The 21,693-nt window shown below is 38.4% G+C and overlaps 1 protein-coding gene across 1 annotated transcript; it reads right to left on the reverse strand.

Moving 5' to 3' along the window:
• Positions 1-566: 566 nt before the first annotated feature.
• On the reverse strand, positions 567-15,477 carry YIPF7 (Yip1 domain family member 7). Its single transcript, XM_074154908.1, has 6 exons — positions 15,402-15,477; positions 13,055-13,171; positions 11,394-11,554; positions 9,571-9,716; positions 4,962-5,143; positions 567-729 (listed from the first exon to the last, which is right to left on the reverse strand). The coding sequence occupies exons 2-6, from the start codon at positions 13,168-13,170 to the stop codon at positions 567-569; spliced, it is 768 nt and encodes a 255-aa protein (XP_074011009.1). The 5' UTR covers position 13,171; positions 15,402-15,477.
• Positions 15,478-21,693: the final 6,216 nt, after the last annotated feature.

Consider the following 21,693-nt stretch of genomic DNA (forward strand, 5'->3'; position numbering starts at 1 on the left):
CGTGGGAAGCAGTGAATGAATTCCTTGTTCTGCTTTATTTGCATGTGCAGCTTTTGCTTTACCTGTTAAACTGTCTTTATCTCAAACCACAAGTTTTTTTTCTCACTTTTAAGCTTCCGATTCCATCCCCCATCCCAACCAGGGGGAGTGAGCAAGTGGCTGATGGTCCTAGTTGCTGGCTGGGGTTAAACCACAACAACTAGGTCCATTAAATATTTACATTATTGTTTTCAGTAACTCTAGTATATGTATCAGATAATAAACACTCAGAAAATATTTTTTTAAATTATCATTTATTTCACATTTTTTCACTTTTACTACCTTCTCAATACAAATGTTTTTCTTTAAGCTGTAAGACTTTTAAAACACCATTATTGTAGTCATCTACCTGTTAACTTGATTTTTTATTTCATTATCAGCCATTAGGCAAATAAAAGGTAAGTCATATAATCTAATTCTGTTAATGGAACATAATGCAACTCTAGGCAATCTAAAAATAAGTAAATAACCCCTTGCCCCTCCAACAAACATAAACAGACTGTAATAAGGCTACCAGAAAATACATCTCAGAAAACGGTTAAAAGGGCAAAAAGTCCATAGAGCAAAGCACACGGGTACGCAATGAGAAGCTGCTGTCCTTCCATAGCCAATGCAGAGGTAAAAATTTTGGAGGCTGACAAACTGCACCATCCAATAATAAACAGAGCTAACAAAGTTCCCGGGATCCCCCTGGGAGAAAAAAAAACAAAAAACAACAAAAAACAACAGCAACAACAAAAACCAAACAAACAAACCAAAAAAAAACCACACACAAAAAAAAACCCACAACAAAAAAACCAAAAGAAACACAACAGAATCCATTTGTTAGCAAACATGGCAGTGAATCTTACCAAACTCAAGTTCATGTCTAGCAACTTGTTATTGATAAGGTAACAGTCACTGGAAGAACCAAGGACTGACCAACATAATGAAAGTCAAGCCTGAGAAACAAATTAAAATAGTAACAGGAAACAAAAAGGTAATTTCTTCAGCATGGATAAAAGCAGCAGTTTCATCAGTAGTACTGCTAAAAAGTCAAGTGCATTTCCAATTAAATCTGGGGCTCCAGCAGTTGCGGCAGCTGAAGTTTAATTTTAAAGTTAGCAAAGATCCTAGTGCAGCCAAAATAATCTTGTAGAAGTTGTTAGGATCTAAACTGACACTACAGACCTAATCTTCCATCAGGCAGCCTGATGACCAGGAGAGGTTGCATTTCTGCAACATGTGGCACAGGTTTTAAGTGGGCCTTGGACTGCAAGGAGAGACAACGAGGCTCTTAGAGAATTACACTGCAGCTGACCACGCAGAAAGGTGTTGACTGCCTCCCAGGAGAAAGCTCAACTGGTCTTTTAAAAATGGGTGCACATTGAGTAGAAAGTAAGGGATGGGAAAAGAACCACTGAGGAAAAAATATTATGCTTATCCTGGCATCCTTCTCTGCACACTGAAAGGACGGTGGCTTTCCACACCGTCCCTTGCTGACAGCTGAGCCCTTCTGAAGTTCTCCACCTGTTCTCCACGTTCTGCAACCTCTCGGCCCAGGGTGGCCTGGGGAACTGATGATTATGGGACTATGGTCAAAAACCCACTGAAATATTCCTGCAGATTACAGAGAGCTCACTAGTAAACCTGGAAGGAAGAAATTCTTGCCAATAAATAATGTTTCACATATGCTTTATTTGCACTCTGTATTTGCAGCTTCCTTCTGTAAAATGCATGAGATCATGCGCGTAATACGCTGCTGAAGTACATAATGAGATCGGCCGTGCTTCACACTTTCTCTGTGTCAGTCTCAAGGACGTGGAGAATGAATGAACCTCTGCCACTTGTTAAAGGACTTCTGGTGCCCCACTTTTCCAAAGTCCAAGCAAAACAGAACCAGAAGTCAGAAACAGACTACATATACTTACTTAGGTCCATTTATCAGAAATAATCTCCACTAATATTATTATTGCAATTAAACCATGATGAGTAAAGTTCTCCTTATTTAATTGACTTAGTTTATTTAATGCAATTATATCACATAAAATAGTTCATTTCTTGGCAATACAGTCTCCAGGCCAATAAGGTACGTGGTGTTGTCAGCTCTTGGGACGTTGGGGGAGGAAGAAGAGAATTGATTTTAAGGTGACTCAGCACCTCCTTGCAACTTCAACCCATTAAAAATAAAACATTAAGGACTGTGATTTAATATCCTCAGTTTAACTGTTTTATAAACCTATACAGTGGCATTCAGGGAAATTACACTGGGCTCTGTGAACCACATTCCTTGCCTCTGCTCCAGGTGGAGATGCTAAGATGTTCACTTAATCATCTAGCCAGAAATTCAGAGCTGGTATGGATGGCTCTTTAGCAGGTACCCATGCTGGCAGAGGGATGGGATGTAACAGGAATGTACCATGTTACAACAATTTTCAGCTGGTATAATGACTCTTTAGGGGGCCATCACAAGGTAGTACAATTTAAAGCTGAGGCTGTTCTGCCTTATGCTGAAGTCCAATGGCTTCTCATGGTTTGTTCCAGGACTGGCAGTGAGCAGGATGGAAAGGTGACATAAAATCAAATTGGAGCCAAGATGTACTTCTGCGCACTTAAAAATTCAGTCCTTGATCTAACAGCAAGTTACTGCCAAAAGGAATGGTCTAGCTTTAGCAGAGAGCTTGTGCCTGGCATGTCTGTGAGGGCCAAACCCTCAAGCATGGGAGAGAGGCAAAAGGCAGATGTCGTGCTCACAGAGACCAAGAGGACTGGGGGTGTACTGGCATGAGATTGACTTTGGGGGGACAGACCTGAGTGGACCCTCTCTGCTTCTCTCTCTCATGACCTACAGACGCGGTCACCAAATGGGTCCTTTGCATCAGCTGGGTCTAAGAATCCTTTCTCCACTCTTACGCTCATTGCCTTCACCGTTTAGTCAAGGAAATGGCCTGACCACTCTATTCAGGGATTTGATAGTAAAGAATTCTTGTTGGTTTTTTTCCAGGAAAAAAGTCTGCTGAAGTTTCTCCCCAAAAGGAGACCTACTCAACCTGGGTTTAGACATGATATCAGCATAGATGGGCACAAACAAACCTGATCCCATGCAAGCTTGCATACGAGAACTGGTTTTCTCTTTGGTACTATTCAGCACCCAAAACATCCCATATTATGGTTTATTCAGTTACAGTGAAATAGCTAATAATGAAAACTGAAAATTTTTGGATTAGTATATATCTTTGCAATAGATGCATGCATTATCTTACTTATAGTTTCTGTGAAAACAAATATTGAAGTTAGTTCTTTACATTTTGAAATAGACAGAAATAACATTTTTAAAAAGAAATATTTTAAACAAATAATTAATGTTTTGCTGTCTTTGCCATTTTAAATGTTTTTAAACTAAAAATAATCAAATATACATTGGATTTAAAATTTGCCATTTAATTTTAATAGCATGTTTGTAGTAGTTAACTTTGGTACTTGCTGTGTCCAAGCAGTTTCATATAGTCAATGAGAAAAGACTGCAGAATCCTGTAGACAGGCACTTAACATTATCAATTCATTTCAGAAATAATGGTTTAATTTTGTAAAGGCTATCACAGTATAGTATTTATAGATTTTCAAAACATGTGCTTTCTGTAAATTCGCATAATTTTGCAGAGATGCTGTGTATGCTTGTGGATTTCTTGTACAGACAACAGTACCCCGTGCGGTTGTAACAGCTGGTTTGGAGTTTGTCCCATCTGTTCTACAATTATGTATCTGCACCTTTTATTAGGGTGGATTATTAAACAGGTTAATCAAGAAAACATGGGAAGTGTAGGAGAACAGAGAATAAACAGCCTCTTCAGTGTCACTAATGTTCCTCTCATCAAGGACAGCTCAGAAACACTTTACTACATGGAATATGGTCAGGTTAACTCATCATAGCTCCACAGAAACACGCTACAAGGATTGCCCCAAAATCTTCATCCCACTATATAATTTCCTTAACAAATAATATATACATATATAAAATCGCTGCTTTTCTAAAGAAAACAAACAGGAGCACTTTCTTATTCATCAGCTGCCGAGTCCCACAGGTTACAGATTGGAGAGTTAGAAATGTGAGTGAACAACAAAGACTAAGGAGGGGAACCATTACTAATAATGTGTTAACGATGGCTAAAAGTACTGCTCGAGGCCTTCAGGCAAGACCTGGAGCTTCCTTGTACTTTGCTGTATGTGAACAGGCAGGTAAACACAGTCTGTATCTCAAAAGGCTTACCGAATGAGGGGGAAGGAGAGGCTTGCATACAAATTTCCTATTCACAGGCATATTACTGAACACGCAAACACACACACACATGCACAGACACATATGGCACCACGCATTTGATTTTTCAAAGGTTTCCATTATTTTCAGGTTTGCAATCACACCACAACTATCGCTTAGAGTATATGACTCCACTACATCTTAAACCCTTGTTCTAATGCTCCAAATTGTCAAGGGTTGCTTGATTATTTCATTCTGTCACGCAGAAGTTGGACTACAGAAGGAAAGGAAGCATGAGGATGGGAGCCTGATACTATGGACAAAAAAGGAGCAGGAGAACCAGCTATATAAAGCCAAAGTCCCACAGCTGCTTTTAAAATTGATACCTGAGTTTGGCCACTGCTGGCTCTGCAAAACAAAAATGACATCCGAGGCTGCCGCAAATATCAAAGGCACTCTCAGTCCAAGTGGGAAACAGTAGAATTAAGGACTCATATTAAAATGAACATCTATCACCCCTCTCAAACACAGTCCAGTTTTGTCCATTTCCACCTACACACACACACACACACAAAATGGTGCTGTTCTGAAATTCACTACATAACTATTTACAAAACGTTTTGCATAACATCAGCTTTCTGCCTTACTGCCCTCCGTATGACGCCTGCTGCCATAGACTGCTACTTACTGTAGCGAGAAGATGACTGCAGAAGAGGACAGGATCACCATGGGCAGCAGGCAGTAGCCCAAGACACTTGCAACGCAGCCATGCGAGACTCCCGGCACGCTCATCAGGTTCAGCAGGGCATGCATAGCAAGGCACCCGATGGCGCTCATGCCGTACACATAGCCGAAATGAACTTTTCCTGCCTGGAATAAAGATGAGTAAGCATGACACGTGAGAAGACAGAAGGCAAGCACTAGGTTTCCTACTTTTTTTTGTTGACTCCGCTTCGCCTACGTCAGTGCAATTGTAAACCACAGCTGATACTTTTGGGTGATTTTTGCATCAAAAATTTAAATTTTAAATTAAACCGCTAATTTAAACTTATAAGGCTGATTCTCAGTCATCGGGCTCTGAACAGAAAAGGAATTGGCTGGGGAGACTTGGGACTAGTAACAAACTGAGAAGAAATTATGGAAAGTAAACTTTAGCATCAGGAAAAATCTTTCCAATAGGTGTACATGGGGATGTGGAAAAGCCCCCTAAGTAAAACAATGACCCCACTTACTTGATATGCTTCACACTTTATTACAAACCTTCAGCTTTAAGCAGGCCTGCAAAAAATAAGCGAAATTTTGCTGCAAGTATGCTGGTTTTCAGGGTGAATGTGTTCATTCTTCCCCTTGACTACCATGAGAAAGACACATCTCTGTGGTTAGATCAATACAACGTGTTCATTTCAACATAAACCTTAGTAGTCACTGTCAGCTTGTGTTCTTTTTTTGTTCCAACGAATGAAAAATTCCCCAGGTGTTTTTTTCTTCCAGGTTTTATTCCTTTGTGTGAATTTAGTGCCTGTGAAAGGTACCAGCCTGACAGCCCAGAGCCTGATGTTTTCTAATTTATACACAAAGCTAGACAACAGGCAACTGTGGCCACAGCACCACTGGTTTCTTCATCTCCTGCCATCATTTGAAGGATCACCTCCAGGCATGAGGGCATTGTTCAGTCCCAAAAATGAACACTCACAAAAGACTGTTAAATATTGTTTCTCTCTATTCCAGCTTCCAACAAATTAAATACTGAATGTCGGCTATGCAATACTGCCATTTTCACATCTGTATGTCAGAAATAAACATTTGTACATCAGAAATAAACAGTGATTGGGATGAAGAAGGTTTTGTTTGCTTTGCATTGAAATTTTGTGTCCTAAAGATAACATGCATTTGTGAAGGAGAAAGCTCAAACCTAGGACCCAACCCTTAACTCAGGCTCATGGAATAAGTTTCCCAAAGGAAGGGCCACAATGCATCACCTTCCTAACACATAACTATATATATACATTCTTAAAACACAGCTGTGTTGTGCCTACACACATCTTTATATTGTACACATTATATATTGCATATGATAAACCACATGAGGATCAAAAATAATGGAAGGTCCCAGTTTCCCAATTATTTTTTAGCTTATGTTTGGATTCTTTTATCATAGGTAAGGTGGAAATATTACCGAAGCTTTTTTCATGGTTTGCAATATTTACAAGTATCTCTTCCAGGATGGTTAGGGAAGATTGAGAAGATCTCCTACTTTACTCACTCATACATTATAATAAAACCTGGGGGAAACCAACTATCTTGGAGGACCCTGCTTCTCTGCTTCCTGTATCCATTCAGGTGGAAACTGGTCACTGGATGCCAGCAGTATTTGAGCCGGACAGATATGAAGCAACACAGCAGAGAGAGCCTAATCTAGAGATGACACAACCTGGAAGTCCTAATGTTGCAGATTCTGAGAACTCACCAGCTCTAACCGGAGAGCAGCGCGAGCTTATGTGAAAGGCAGCCTCAGTTAATTAGACCTGCCTCTACATCGGCACTGTTATTCTGTTTTCAGCTTGACCTGGCTCATTGCTGAGCTCCCCTCTAGTTCCAGTCCTCAAGATTAGGTCAGGTTCAGCCAGGTTGCAATATCCTCACAACACCCCAAGGGTTGGTCTGTTCCCCACCAGTGCATTCCACCATAAAGGAATACTCTATTCCTGAATAACAGCACAAGAACACACCTATTTAGGTACAGAGGCCTTTGCTGGCATTTGCATACTACTGGTATAACATAATAAGGAAAAGATGCTTCACCAACTAAGATTAATAATAGCTAAAGACAGTGTGGAAGAGAAATATTAGCTCAGATTATTATCAATTACAATTTCAGTCATTAAAGATTTGTAGTAAATTTAACATCCGCAATGGTTTGGGGCAACCAGCTAAGAAAAGCTCTGTCTCAAACAGATGCGACAACTATGAGCTTTTAGTCGGTTTGTTTCAGTGTACTTAATTATTCCACACAGCACTGTTTAGCAGCTTAGTCAAAGATTAAGAAACTGCGGAGAGAGAGCTGAAGGGAGCACTAGCACTAGCAGCTTGCCAAAATCTACACTTGGTAAAATGTTTGATTTGTGGTGCAGGAGAGTGAGAGAGAGATTAAAAAAAAAAAAAAAAAAAAAGCAGCTGAACATGTTGGTTCCAATTCTAGTCTGTCTTAACATATGTAAATGTATTGACTCACACACACGGGAATACTCCCAGTTCACAGTGATGTAAGCAAAATCAGAATCAGGCTTGATTAGTCTGGCAGGCTTTGATGAATGGAAAGAGCTAAATTTGTCCTGCGGAAGGAACAAGGTTAGAAGAAAGTCAGACTTCGTGTGCTTGTTTGCATCTGCCTAGAGTGGGTACTACTATCCTTAGTTTAAGTGGATGGGGAAGTCTGATTTTGTACAAAGGACTATGTAAAATGCAAAGCAGCTGAGACTCAGCTCCTGTTAACTTCCGCATTGGTGTTGTTTCTCTGCCTGCACTGGAGCTGCCCTGTTTTATGCCAGTCTGAGGGAGACCAAGTCCTGCTGCCAAGCTAACAATCCTTTCCCCCTTTTCCCTGTGCTCTGAAAGAACTGCTACCATTTGAGGAATACCACTGCATATTTTTCCATAGTTAAAAAGCTGAAACGAAATAAAATTTATAAATTATTTTTGGAAACAAGCTCTCAACCAAATTATGTTCCTGGTGCTATTAGAAGAGAGTTATTCAAGTACAGAAGGATATCATAGCTTACACAGCTGAAGAGCCACTTTAGTGTTCAAACGCATCTGAGGCAAAATGAGCAGCCTGAATATATAAGATGGCCCATAGAAATCCCATAGACCTATTGCTGTGAGGTTGTGGCACAAAAACACTAGGCTGTATCAGAGGAGTTCTGCTGACCTAGAACTGCAGCACTGAAAATAGTTGTTTTCCTAATGATACTTAAAACGCTTGATATCCTAGAATAAATATGGTAATTGAAGTACTTTATTTCAATAATAGTAGTTTAATATTCATTATAATTGTTGGCTATCCAGAGAGCAAGATCAACAGCAACTATTTTTTTTTTTAAATTCTTTCTTTCTTTTAGCTTTCCTTTCATTTTCCTGATTATAATCAAATCAACACTTTCTCCTTTTATTCCCCTCATACCTTTATTTCTCTAGGTGGAAAACAGCCTGTCTTCTCTTGCTTCCCACCTTATTTTCCTTTTATTCCTTTTCCTCTTGCTGCTTCCACCCTTTTAAAGGATTCTATTTCTATAGAGACATAAATAATAATAATACTTGCCATTTATATTGCAGTTTGCCCATTCAAGGCACTGCACTGACATTACAAATTGAGTAAGAACTTGCAAGAGTCTTCTGATTCAGCACTACTTATCAGAGAGGAAATGGAGAATTAGAGCCCCGTTTCTCTCACCTCAGTTGCTAGAGCAGTAAAGCCCTTCCCAGAATGGTCCCACCTTATCCCTGTCTGATAAATTGCTGCCAACAATCAGAGCTGTACTTCAGCAGCACTGGAGAGCCCTTGTTGTCAGTGATAAATAGGTGAATTTAGGAGTAGCCTACAATCCCTGTTCAACTTTCCTCCTGTAGGAAAGCTATATTCGTAAAGAGGAAAGAGGTTAAACACAGGCTACCATATTTTGTTTAGCAGATGATCTAGAAAAAGAACGTAAACTAAGGAAGCACTAGCAAATTTTACAGGAAGGTATTGCAAATTTGAGGCAGGAGGGAAGAGGCCATTTTCACTTCCTTTTTCAAATTATTTTGGTTACATAAAGATATTTTTTTGATATCCTTGCACTCCCCAAAGTAAAATTGAGAGAAGGTAATTTCAAAACAGTTGCAAGAGTGTCTGAAAAACTGTGCTGATCTGCTATGCCTTTTTATTCCCTCCTTTAAAACCTTCCTTTGACCATTCCTAGTGCATGCTGCCATGCTTCAGATGTTCAGAGCCCCCCCCAGGACATACATTGCACAGATCTGTCCTTTGTTCTTATTAAATCTCACCCCCAAAGATGGTGTGGTCTTTTATTTCCACTGGAAGTAATACATCACTTCACCTGTATTACATCTATATTACATTGAAACTCTATTCAGGCACTTTCAAAGCCAGGAGACTTTTTAATATATAAACTCAGAAGAAATGGCAGCAAATGACTCAATTTATGTCAGTTGTACATCTTCTGCAACTTCACATGCATTAGCACCCAGGGATTAACTTGTTAGAAAAGAAATCTCTCAAGGTATCTGCCCCATCCTACCAGCAGCAACGTTGCTCCAAGGGCCAAACAGAAAACCATAGGTCCGGTGAGGTCCGTCTCATTCATAATGCTGCCATCTGCAGGCTTCATTGGATTTAGAACCGTTAATGTTTTTTGCCATATATGCTCAAAATTGATCCCAAGTTCTGCAACAAGAAATTCCAGGATTGTTCATTGCTCACTGGAAACCAACGCTGTTACAGAAACCCATTAGCTGCCACAAAACCCAAAACAAGCAAACAAATTAATGGCTTTATTGAAGATACTATTGTAGGATCTGTAGTAGGAACATGCTGTCCCTGCTATATACCCAGTATATTTAAGAGTCAGCTCTCATTCTAAATTGGAATATTAATTCACTAAATCCAATTTTAGGCAGTGAACCAAAAAAATGCCCTCAGCATTTTTGAGTTAATATTTGTTTTTCCTACATTTAAAACACATATATCTAATGCCACACTAACTTAGATGTTGAAAAATATGCTAATTAACAGTAACTGCAGAATTCAAGATACTCTAGAACACTGAGGACAGAGATATATGCTTTAATTCTGGCAAATCTGACAAGAGATGTGTCTTAAGCCTGAACTGCCAGAGGCACTTAAAAATGACATTCTTCCCTTCAAGGCAAGTTAATAATACTTTATGCAGTGCTTTATAAGCTTTTTTGCATTTAAAAAGTAATTACTGAGAACCCCTAGAAACAGAACAAAATTCTTCCCCATTAAAATCGATGGGAATTCTGCCATTAGCTTTACTGGGGCAAAGATTTCTCTTGTAACTTCTGCAGACACACTTCAGTTTGCAAAGAGTAGTCATCTTCCCTGAGATGCTCCAGCATCTTTTCCAGAGAAAAGTTTACTTCAGAACTGCGTGCCAGAATTACTGAGACTGACAATGTGTTAGATATCTTTGGAAAGCCAAGTCTTTACCTTATTCCACCGATACATCACCTTGAGCTGAGCCAAAACATTATATAAAGTTGTTGTGTATTAAAATGTGTGTCTTTGGTCGGATTTATTTGGTACATAGATATGAACATCTCTGAAGCCCTGAGGATGAGAAGCAGTTGTATTTCAACATCCTTTACACAGGGTGGGCTGACTGTGGAGTTAAATGCTTGGAGGTCTGAGAGGTAAAGATCTAGCAGTTATCTATATCAAATAGAGTGATCTTGCTGTTTTTAAGGCAGTAGGAGTATCTTTAAATAGTAAAAAATCCACTTGCCTTCCCATACGCAAAAGCAGGCTGAATATGCTCCTTTTACATTATGCTGAAATAATCACACACAAATTCCTTGACTTTTTTTTAATGTAGCACAAGTATTTTGTAAACTACAAAACAGGTATTAGGATGTTTCAATCATCATAAAGAATGATATTGTTTGTGTCAACTAATTGAAGCTGAAAGCAGCTTTCTCAACTTCTTCCCCACTGAAACAAGCTATTTAGCATCTTCAAACTATTAAATTTATTATTAGATATGCAAAAAGGATTATTATCAGTATTTATTAATTATAGATGTTCCAATACATATATGGGTTAAACACAGAGTGGAAAAAAATGTTTGGAAATGTGAATGCAAAACTTATTGTTATGCTGTCATCTAGTGGTAGTAAAGTATATGCTATATATGCCATAAGGATGAATGAATCCATGGCAAATTCAAATATGAAAACGCAGGTTTGAGGGCCAGGAGCTGAATCTCATACAGCAACTTAGCAGAGAGCTTAGCAGCTTTGCCAAACTGATGGCCACCAGCTGGCAAAGAAAAGTATAGGCACCCTCAGGAGCCACACACATTGTCCATGGTTGTATTTTTACCTTCTAGCAAAGGAGGTTCCTCGTCAAATCCGTCAGCATAACCAAGATGAGTGTTGGGACTGTACACTGGCTGCAAAATCTGACCCGTGTAACTCTGAGATGACAGAATCATTTCGGATGGGGCAAAAGCACTGGCTGGAGGTTGGTCTCCTGTCTGGCTCCTGGGGCAGGAAGCAAATCACAGCAAAACAAGTCCTCAGCACAGGAAAGACAAGGACCTATTGGAGCAGGTCCAGAGGAGGCCATGAAGATGATCAGAGGGCTGGTGCACCCCTCCTCTGAGGACAGGTGGAGAGAGTTGGGGTTGTTCAGCCTGGAGAAGAGAAGGCTCTAGGGAGACCTTATAGCCCCTTCCAGTACCTAAAGGGGGTCTACAGGAAGGATAGGGACAAACTTTTTAGCAGGGCCTGTTGCAATAGGACAAGGGGTAATGGATTTAAACTAAAAGAGGGTAGATTCAGACTGAATGTAAGGAAGAAATTTTTTACAATGAGGGTGGTGACACAGTGGCCCAGGTTGCCCAGAGAGGTGGTAGATGCCCCATCCCTGGAGGCCAGGTTCAACGGGGCTCTGAGCAACCTGATCTAGTTGAAGATGTCCCTGCTTATTGCAGGGGAGATTGGACTAGATGACCTTTAAAGGTCCCTTCCAACTCAAACTATTCTATGATTCTAAGAAACTGCAATGAGCAACTTCACAACAGCTTAGAGCTGCTCACCATGTACCACATTTTAAGTTTTCACCTATTAGCAATTTGGGGAAACTGGAAATTTTGGGGGCAAGCTGCTGCTTTGCTTTTCTTCACTGCAAGCCTCTCTGAAACCCAGCAGGGCTCCTTTCCGGCCTGCCAGCACCTTGCAGCCCATCGCACCCACTTCTGTGCCCGTCCAGCTCAGGCAATGGTGCTGCACAGGCCCCCAGACTGGGGGCGAGCGGAAAGGGAGCTGTGAGGGTACCCATAAATTTAACCACTCCTCACTTTTCCACCAAGCAGCCTGGTGACATTCCTCGGCTATGTCCATACTGTTAATGAAAGAGCCATATCTTTAGATAATTCTTTTTTTTCTTGAATCTGAGAAAAAGCTTAAAGAATTTCTAGCAATATGTGCCCCAAAATCCATGTTAATAACCTCAAGCTCAGTCACTCCAATCAGGTAAACAACCTGTAACACCTGTAAGTCTAAAAGTAGCATGGAACCCAATCCTTTAAAAAGAAAGGTTTGATTATTAGTAATTCTGCCTTAGGGAAAGTCTAGATGATCTCCTGAAGCTCTTTCCTGCTCCTGCAAGCCCCAAAACCAGCTGGATCCATCAGCTGCTGAACAGGGAAACTGCAGCAGCACCCAGCCTCCTACAGCAGTCATGTCGAAATCTCCTTAAGGAGAAACTCTTCTTAAGGGGAACTTCTTTCTCTCAGTGTCCCCCTTCCATGGGCAGAAGTCACCAATAGGTTTGAAAAATAGAAGAAAAAAACCACAACATAATAAGATTCTTCCTGACTTTCTTGTATTTCTCCACTAAAGCTTCCACTGTGTTGATTATACAATCCTTTTTTGGCAACTGGATGCTGGGTTTTGTCATTAATTTCATTTGAGCTTTGAGATATAACACCTTTTTTCTCTCTCTCTCTATTTTTTTTTTTTTTTTTAAAGCATACTTACTTTTTGCTTCCATAGAGGTTTTCATTAGACCCGTAATTGTTGTAACCTTCTTCCTGGTCATCTATGGTATAATTGGACTGGTAAAAGTCCAAGTGAAACTGCTCAAAATTTGACATTCTGTTTGGAAAAAAAAAAAATTAAAGTATTGATAAAATAGCCTTTGGAACAAGCCAATATTTATGTTTTGAACTGCCCTAAACTGAAATGAAAACAAAAAACCTTAAAGCCACAAACTCAAGAGAATCTTTTTGTAGAAACTCATGATAATTTGAAAATGGACTCTTTACTGCCATTTAACAAAAGAAATTAATCTTATATTATCATTAATTACTGTATAGTAATTTACAAGTGATATATAAGACTTGCTGTCTTGTTAGTCTTGCCAAAAATAACTTAAGTAATTTTTGAAGATATATATCAAGTGAAGTAATGGTTTAAACCAATTTTCCTATTTTAAAAAGCCAATTTTCCTATTTTAAAAGAAAATTGTGGTCATGTAGGAATGTTTAGAAATTAATGCTTTTCAGAAGTATTTTGGGTTTCAAAACCAATTGCAATTTTCAGACATTTGTGCTTTGCAATATTATATATGTTCATCATAAAACATTGGGAAAATGCAAATATACTGGCAGAATTAGTGAATCCTGTTTAAGGGCGCTGTAGCTGGCATGTTAGGAGTACCAGATAAATGTTCTCACTGGTTAGTTACATGCCTTTGAAGAAGACAGCATACTGAATGATTGGCGAGCAAAAAAACCCACATTAAAACACATCTTTCATTCCTGCTGACCCACAAGCCAGCTCTGTAGCTACGGACTGGTTAGACTAAGAAAGGAACACCTTATTTGTTTTCCCTTCCACATTGTGACTAGCCTAGGACAGGGTCATTCCTGCTTTTTTAACTATTTGAATTTTGCACACATTGGGCCCATTTCCCGTACTCTGTGCGTAGGCAGGACTGGTGGTCTAGGTCATGTATAAGCAGCATAAGAAATTAAGGACATTGGTTCTGTACAACCTCACATACCTTTTGGCATTATAGAGTGTTTTAAGTTGCAAAGATATTTTATTCATTCTTAGAGTTGGTCTAGGTGCTTCTTATGCTATTAATACATCTAACTATAAATCCAGAAAACAGCTTCAAAATTGGCAAGTCCACCAAGACGAGTAATTCCATGCCTTGAGTAGAGTATCCACAAAATTAAGGACCGACCCTGTTCTGCCTGTGTTACCTGTACGCTGAGCTGCAGGCGGGAAAGACATCGCACCTGCTCGGAGCAGGGCATCTGCTTGGGGAGTCCCCAAACCACCGATGGGTTGAGGCTGGTGGATGCCTGCAGGGATTGCTGGATCCAACGCCCTGCCCAAAGCAGGGTCACCACCATCAGGTTGCTCAGGGCCACGTCCAACAGGATTTTGGAAAGTCTGGCTTTGTTATCTTTACTCCCTCCCACCAGGCGCTTATATTCATTGATGAGACCCCCCTGAGCCCTCTCTCCTCCCAGCTAAAGTTCTTCAGTGGTTCAGGCAAAGGTCTGAGCAGGATTTGCCTGCAAACGCATAGATGGAGGCATGTGTTTCACCGCTTGGCTAGCATTTATGTAGTTGAACTCTTAAAACGTGCACAGAATTTGTACAACCTTATAACCATAACCATATCCAATTTACCTAGCTTTTCATGTAAGATATTAATCTCCTAGCATTTCCCATTTTCTTCACTTTTGCCCTCTTTTCCAACCTTCCAAATGCCATTGGCAAAAATACATTTTTCATCTCGCAGCTACCCTCATAGTTATTTTTATATTTATCAAGCACAAGCTGCTTATGGAAAAAATCATTGCAAATCTCTTTGTAAGGTAAAAGTTATAAAGACTGGTATTTCATCAGGGACCTTCAAGTGCCGCATATTAAAGTTTCTAAATTGTATCCCATAATCAGACTAATCTGTGGGGACCCAATTCCTTCATTTACCTACAGCATTTAAAGTAGAAGTAATTCTTACATTATTTTCTTAACTGCTGACCAATCGTGCAGGACTTCCAAATTTAGAAGAGAAATGATTTCTACATTGTAAATATGAATTAATATAAATTAATTGTACTAAACTATTTACTGTGGTTTTATTTGGAACTGCACGAGTTATGAATTAGTTCAATAAAGATTTTTCATGGAATACGATTTAAAAAACTTTAGTTGGTACCTCTACCCCAATAGTTCAATTCCAGTAAGGCTTTAATGTTCTTTGTTGTCACGATAAGGAATGAAATAATTACTTAACCAGGTAGGCTACTCTCTGCTTAGTAGAACAATAAACTTATTTTCCAAAAAATTTGGAGTTGTTACTTACTTTTTAAGATATTTGATGAAAACTCCAGTCTGTTGATTTTATATGTTGGAGAACACCTAAAATATCCTCTCGCTTCAACAGGGATGAGCATAGTGCTATTTATAAGATTCTAAATTTGATCTCTGAACAGATGCATATGAAGGAAAAAAAACCCCACAACCTGTCAATATCACGGCCAGCATTTAACAAAAGCTAACAACAATTAGCAGAAAAAGGTGAGAATCTTCAAGGAAAGCAGAACAAAATGAACAAATACTGTTCTATATATTTCAACCCAATAATCTAGATGGTAGTTTGGAGTTCCTTTCTTAAATAGGTATTTATAAAGGTCCTGGTGGAGACCTCATGAGCTGAACTGTTAGATATTAAAAAGTTTTAAGAATATGTAATAGTATCTGCTAAATGAGTAGGGTAAATACATTTACCTGGGGGTAATGTGTTTCTGCAGTGCAGACTAAGGGCCACATGTGGCCTTAGAGGCATTATGCATGGCTGGATGAGGAGCTTTTGGTCATGAGCCTCTTGGAGAGAAGGTGATGCTCGCTGGGACCGCAACAGCAGAGGGAGAGAAGACGAAGGCACCGTCCAGCCAGGTCCATCTGCTGGTCCAAGGCCAGGGCCCCATTCTCCAGGCGCATCTCTCCACCCCATCGCTTCTCCAGGAGCTCTGGTCCACCTGCAAAGCAGCCCCAGGCTGCCAGAGGGGCTCTTGCAGTACAACACCCACCACGCCAGGATCAGGGCAAGGCTCTGCTTAAAAGACAGAGAACTCTGCTCTGCTCTTTGAGGGCCTTTATTGAATGTGCAGACATCAGATTCTCGGTTAATTTTTTTCATGCAATGCTCAGAGTGCTACTGCTTTCGTTACTTGCCCCACTACGAATTAGGAACCTCTGTGCTATAGAACTAGAACACTTGTATCACATGATGGATTTTGAAATAGTATTTAAACTTCAAAGACAGCTTTTATATTTATACATACTTCAGTATCAGGTACTTAAGCAGTTCTAACAGGTGCTGCCTTTTTCACTTATTTATCAGATATCTTCCCAATGAGCACTTAGGCTGGTTAATTTAAGGAATGGGACATTAAATGGGATGTATTATCAGGCTATTATTCTATGCCTCAGGTGCATATTAAATTCTGTGAGGTTGAAGGCCAAATGACTTTCATTTCATTAGAAGAATAATCATGCCCTGTTAGCACATGACCTACAATGTTATGAAAGAATTAGAATATACGTGCATTTTTAAATCAGAAAAAAATGAAGTATACCAAGTTTTCACCCAGTATATATGGCCAAAAAAGAGCCTAGAAGTGAAGGATGATAAGTAGAAAAATAAAACACTTGTTTCTGCTAATTAAGGGTAATCTATGGTATTTATTACAGCTATTGTTAAGCTTCCCTAATGCTCTTAAACTTCTCTCCTGCCATTTCCAGAGTAACAGTTCATGCTGTTACACACAGCAAGGTGAATCTTCAGTTTCAGTTCTTAGCAAACTGCTAATCTCTATAATGTCTCATCACCTCACTTTAGATAATATGGTTTGATCTTGTTTATACCAAATCAGCGGAGGGAATGATACAGGATTAACTTCTATCCTTCAGGAAGGTAATTTAAAAAAACATTTTTTAGGGATAGAAAAATCCTAATTTGCTAGGGTTATGCCTGTTTATTTTAATTACAAAACCGACTTGGTTAATTTTGCTAATTTCTGTTAGAAAAAGTTATATATATATATACATACACACAGACACATTGCATACAAGTATATATACATATATGCATACTGAGTAAGATAAGAACAGATAAGAACTAGGAATAATTATCAGACAATGCACTTCAGAGTAGGAATTTAAATAGAAAAAAATACAATGACTGGTAGTGGAGAATGGTTGAAGAATATTTTAATAGCTGTTTAACATATCACAGTGAGAAAAGAAAGCCACCTGAAAAATTAAAAAAAAAGTAATAAAAAGATAAGAAAATTGAATCAGATATATATTCTCTTCATATATAAAATTAAAATATAATAGACTTTATTATACATATTACACATGTATACTAAATTAATATCCCCGTGTACATAGATATATAAATGGACATCTAAAATACAAAAATGGAAAATAATATTGGTTAGAAATGATGATGCAGACAATTGATCAAAAAATAAAAAGAAGGTAAGATTAAGTAGTTGACAGGAAAGTGACTGATAGAAACGAGGGCTGTCCAAGTGTATAAGAAGCAGACAGAATCATATCAGTACTCCCATTCTCCTATCAGTTAGGTGAAAAAGTAAAGGAATCAAGAAAACAAAAAACAGACAGAAACATTTAATAGAAATGCTCAAATCAACATTTTAAAATTCTTCATCTAAAAGTTTTAGAAGAACTGGTGAAAACCTTTCTACATCGTTGAGTTGCGAAACAACAGGAAAGTTTGAGAAGATCAAAACTAAGTAAATACACCATTTTGTGAAAGGCTAAATGAGATGCCCTGAGTAATTATTGGCCCGTCACCATGAGATTAATCCTAGCAAATTATGGGCTCAAATAATAAATAACTGAATCGATGAATCCAATCAACATGGGCTTTTGGAAACCAGCTCATTTCAAACTAATTTATTTTCTAACAAGATTTGTAGTTGGAAGAGGTAACCACTGATGACCTATATTTATACACAGCATTTTACCTGATTTTGTTTCAATAAATATAGAGCCATCACTGCTTAATGGGACAACCATTATACTGATTAAATAAGTGCTATCTGATGTGTCTCAAATGTAATTGTAAAAGAAGGGAGGTTTTCTAACGGTGCCTCACAGGACAGAAGCTTTACAAACCTCATCTAGCAGACACTTTGAAACAAAACCAGCCAACCAGAGCCAGTCACAGGGTGGTTTGACCAGAATCTGTTAGGACAAAACAGACAGCAAATAATAAAAAGATCCTTGAAGCTATTAGTCAACGGTAAAATAAAACCCAGAGCCAAAGAGCTTGCAAATTCTCGCAGTGAGAGCAGCAGTGGACGACGAGAGCAGACTCCCAACAGCGCCAGCAAGTTTCCTGTAACAGGGCATCTGATGATCAGACGAGATACCATATTTTAGTTCAGGTAGGGAATTAATTCAGTAATGCTCCATGACCTTTGTTTATCCAGGGCTACAAACTAGACAGCACAGGTCCTTTCTACGAATAAGAACTTGTTTTACTCAGGGGCAGGTTTGAAGACTAAAGAAAACATGCTGAGGTGAAAAAACCTAGAAGGCTGAAAAGAATCAGAGAGGGGCTTGGAAAAACAGCTGTGTCTGTGATCACAACAGCTATAGCAAATACTAAATCTGAAGTTTGGTGCGAAAGGAGCATCCAGTCAATATTTACCGGTAGAGTTCAGCAGGCTCAGCAAAGGGATGCCTGCGCTGGGCATTTCTTCAGGTACCTGATGTTCAGCCCATCACTGACACACCACATTAAAGAAGGTTGTCACGCGTGCGTTAACAGAAATTGTTGCACCTCAAGGCTTTAGAACAGAATGTGAATACAACCTCACGTTCTTTGATTGACAGGTACACAGGAAGTTCATAATTTAGGAGGAAAAAAAAGTTCGGATGAGGTCTAATTACCAAAAATCTAAATAAGAATCGAAGCTGATGAGTAAAAAAAGATGAACAGAGTTGATGAAAAATGTGAGAATTTCTACAAGAAATTCAAATTTTTTTTTCTAAACTAAACTGCCAGGGTTTTGTTTACCTATTTTTTCCATCTTTCCTGAAAAGGAAAACAGACAATGTGGGGAAGTGAAATATCATCAGTTTTCATAAGCTTACATTTTCATTTTCAGCTTTTTTGACAAATGGAGTAATAATTTAAATATTTTAAAAATGTCTGGTAAACTTTCAAAAAAAAAAAAAAAAGGTAGCACCAGATTAAATGGGATAAGATAGAATTCTGGCTCTGGATAGACTACAGAATTCTGGCTATAGAATCGGCTATGAAACATTTTTCACTCAAAGTAAAATGATGAGTATGGCAAATCTATTATAATAATTAGTCAATTATTCTACAGTTTTTTCAAATGTAAAAATTAATCACATTAAGGATTAATTCAGTAAGCCTTAAGCTTAATTACTTACATTTACAGGCCCCATTAATAATCTTACAAGTGGGACATTATTAAAATATTTTACTAAAGAAGAGAGGAAAATTTAATTGCAAAGAAATATACCATTTACTTCTACGAAATATTTTTTTACCAAATTAATTACTTACATTATATAAAGTGTCTACTAAATGAATTTTATGCCTACAGGCCTCAGACACATCTACTGTAAAACCCTTATTCTTTCCTATGACAGGTCTTCAGAGGGTGGGTGAGAGGCAAAAAAAAAAAGAAGTGCAATCCAAAATTATTAGCGTTTTCCTTTTTTATGCTGAACAAGTTTGTTAGATTTGAACAAACACGTGAGAAGTTATGAGATCCTGCACGAATGGTTTTACTTATCAATACCCACCAACAGTCAGAAACACGATTCTGCTGCGAGTAATTATTAGGATAGGAAAGGAAAGAACAGTGAAACAGAGAACATCATTAAATCTGTATAAATCACAGATTTATACAGCGGTATAATAACCCCCAAAGTTCTGTGCTTCTTTGCCTTAGTAGAAAATATCTTGAAGCATTTAGTTTCAGTTCCTTGGAAACACTGCCTGGACACGGATATGCCAAAAAAAGCATTACAAATCTGCTTATGTTGTTGATGTTTCTTATGAAAGGACAGATAATTTTGAGAGAAACCTTAGTTCTATGGTATCAGAACTAACAGAGCCTGATTGACAATAAATTAATACCCTATGGTTGAATGCTTTAATATCTAACACCCAACAAGACAGAAACTTCAGCTGAAGCTTTTTTTGATGGGTGAATAATAATAATAATCACTTGTTCTCAGGTCAATTCTTTGGTGTTTCATAAGCATGAGTTGTGTTTTAATTTTTTTCTCAATGGAGGTAATAACAAGATTTCTTACCTCCTAGTAGTTGCCCATCCTCATGAAATTTGCAGAAACTTAATTAGCATTAAGAGCTCTGCCTCTGTTCAACATATCCAAGATCGGCCAACAGATTCAAAAGTTGTTGTGGAGAATGCCAAAATATCAGCATGCAGCAGTATGATGCAGCAGTCTTTTATCTATAGGAAATGAAGATTTTTATGTAACAGAAAAGACAGTAACTTTTTTTATTATTATTATTTATTATTTATTTGTATCCTTTCTGTTGTGTCAGCCTAGTGCAGTTTCTTTCAAATCTTCTTGTGGAGAGACCAAAATACAGAGGCATGTAAAGTACAATATTATTTACACTCCAGGAGAGCTCAATTTGAAACAAAAATAAATCATGATAAAGAATACTTGTTTCTTGAGGTATACTTGTTTGAAGTGTAAATATGTCATTATATTGGCTTATCATTGCATTAAATTAATATAACATATTTTCCAGGAATGCTGAAACAATAGCTAACGTATAGAAAATACAATCTTCTACTGTTTTGGAGGGCTTTTGCTCAATAGGTTGTATAGTGTTTTATGCAGAAAGTCAGTATTGTTGCTGTTATACAATTGAAAAGAGAGTTTAGGCAACCTTTTTAAACTCACTGAGCCAGCTATAGAGCTGGGAATGGAATTTTACACTTCTGAGACCTAGGACAGAATTTTTTCTGCTATTCATAGAAATGCCAGTTCTGGGGCAAGCCTTATATAAGAATACGGACAAGCTTTAAAATAAAACATAACATTATTTAAACATACACAATAAAGACATTCAACATTTGAGAAGTATGGAGCATAATATCTACTCTTCACAGGGCTCTTAGCAGAATAACAAAACCACAACACCGCATCCCGCATAATCATGATTCTTCTGAAATTGGACTGGGAACAGGAGAGGTGGTAACATTTCAGCAAAAAAGTTTCTTTTGTGTGGAGGTCACAAAGCTCCTAAGGACAAACTGTAGTTAGTTCTTTAGAATAAGCACACACGGGCTCTGTGAGCTATAAAGGTTTCAAAAGAGCAGCTACAGCATTTTGTGTCGATAATCTATGGATCACAAGTTGCCTAAAGGGAATGTTAACTCCAGAAAGTGAGTTTTACCTTTTTGGAAAAAACACATAAATGAATGTGGCATCCTTAAACGGCTTCTCAGGCAAAATTTCAGCTTCCTTTCTGTGCCTAGAGCAATTAAGTACAGAGGAGTGTAGCCAGGCTTGGAGCCAGATAAAGAGCAGAAAAAATG

The sequence above is a fragment of the Numenius arquata genome, chromosome 10 (assembly GCF_964106895.1).
Source record: "Numenius arquata chromosome 10, bNumArq3.hap1.1, whole genome shotgun sequence".
Lineage (NCBI taxonomy): Eukaryota > Metazoa > Chordata > Aves > Charadriiformes > Scolopacidae > Numenius > Numenius arquata.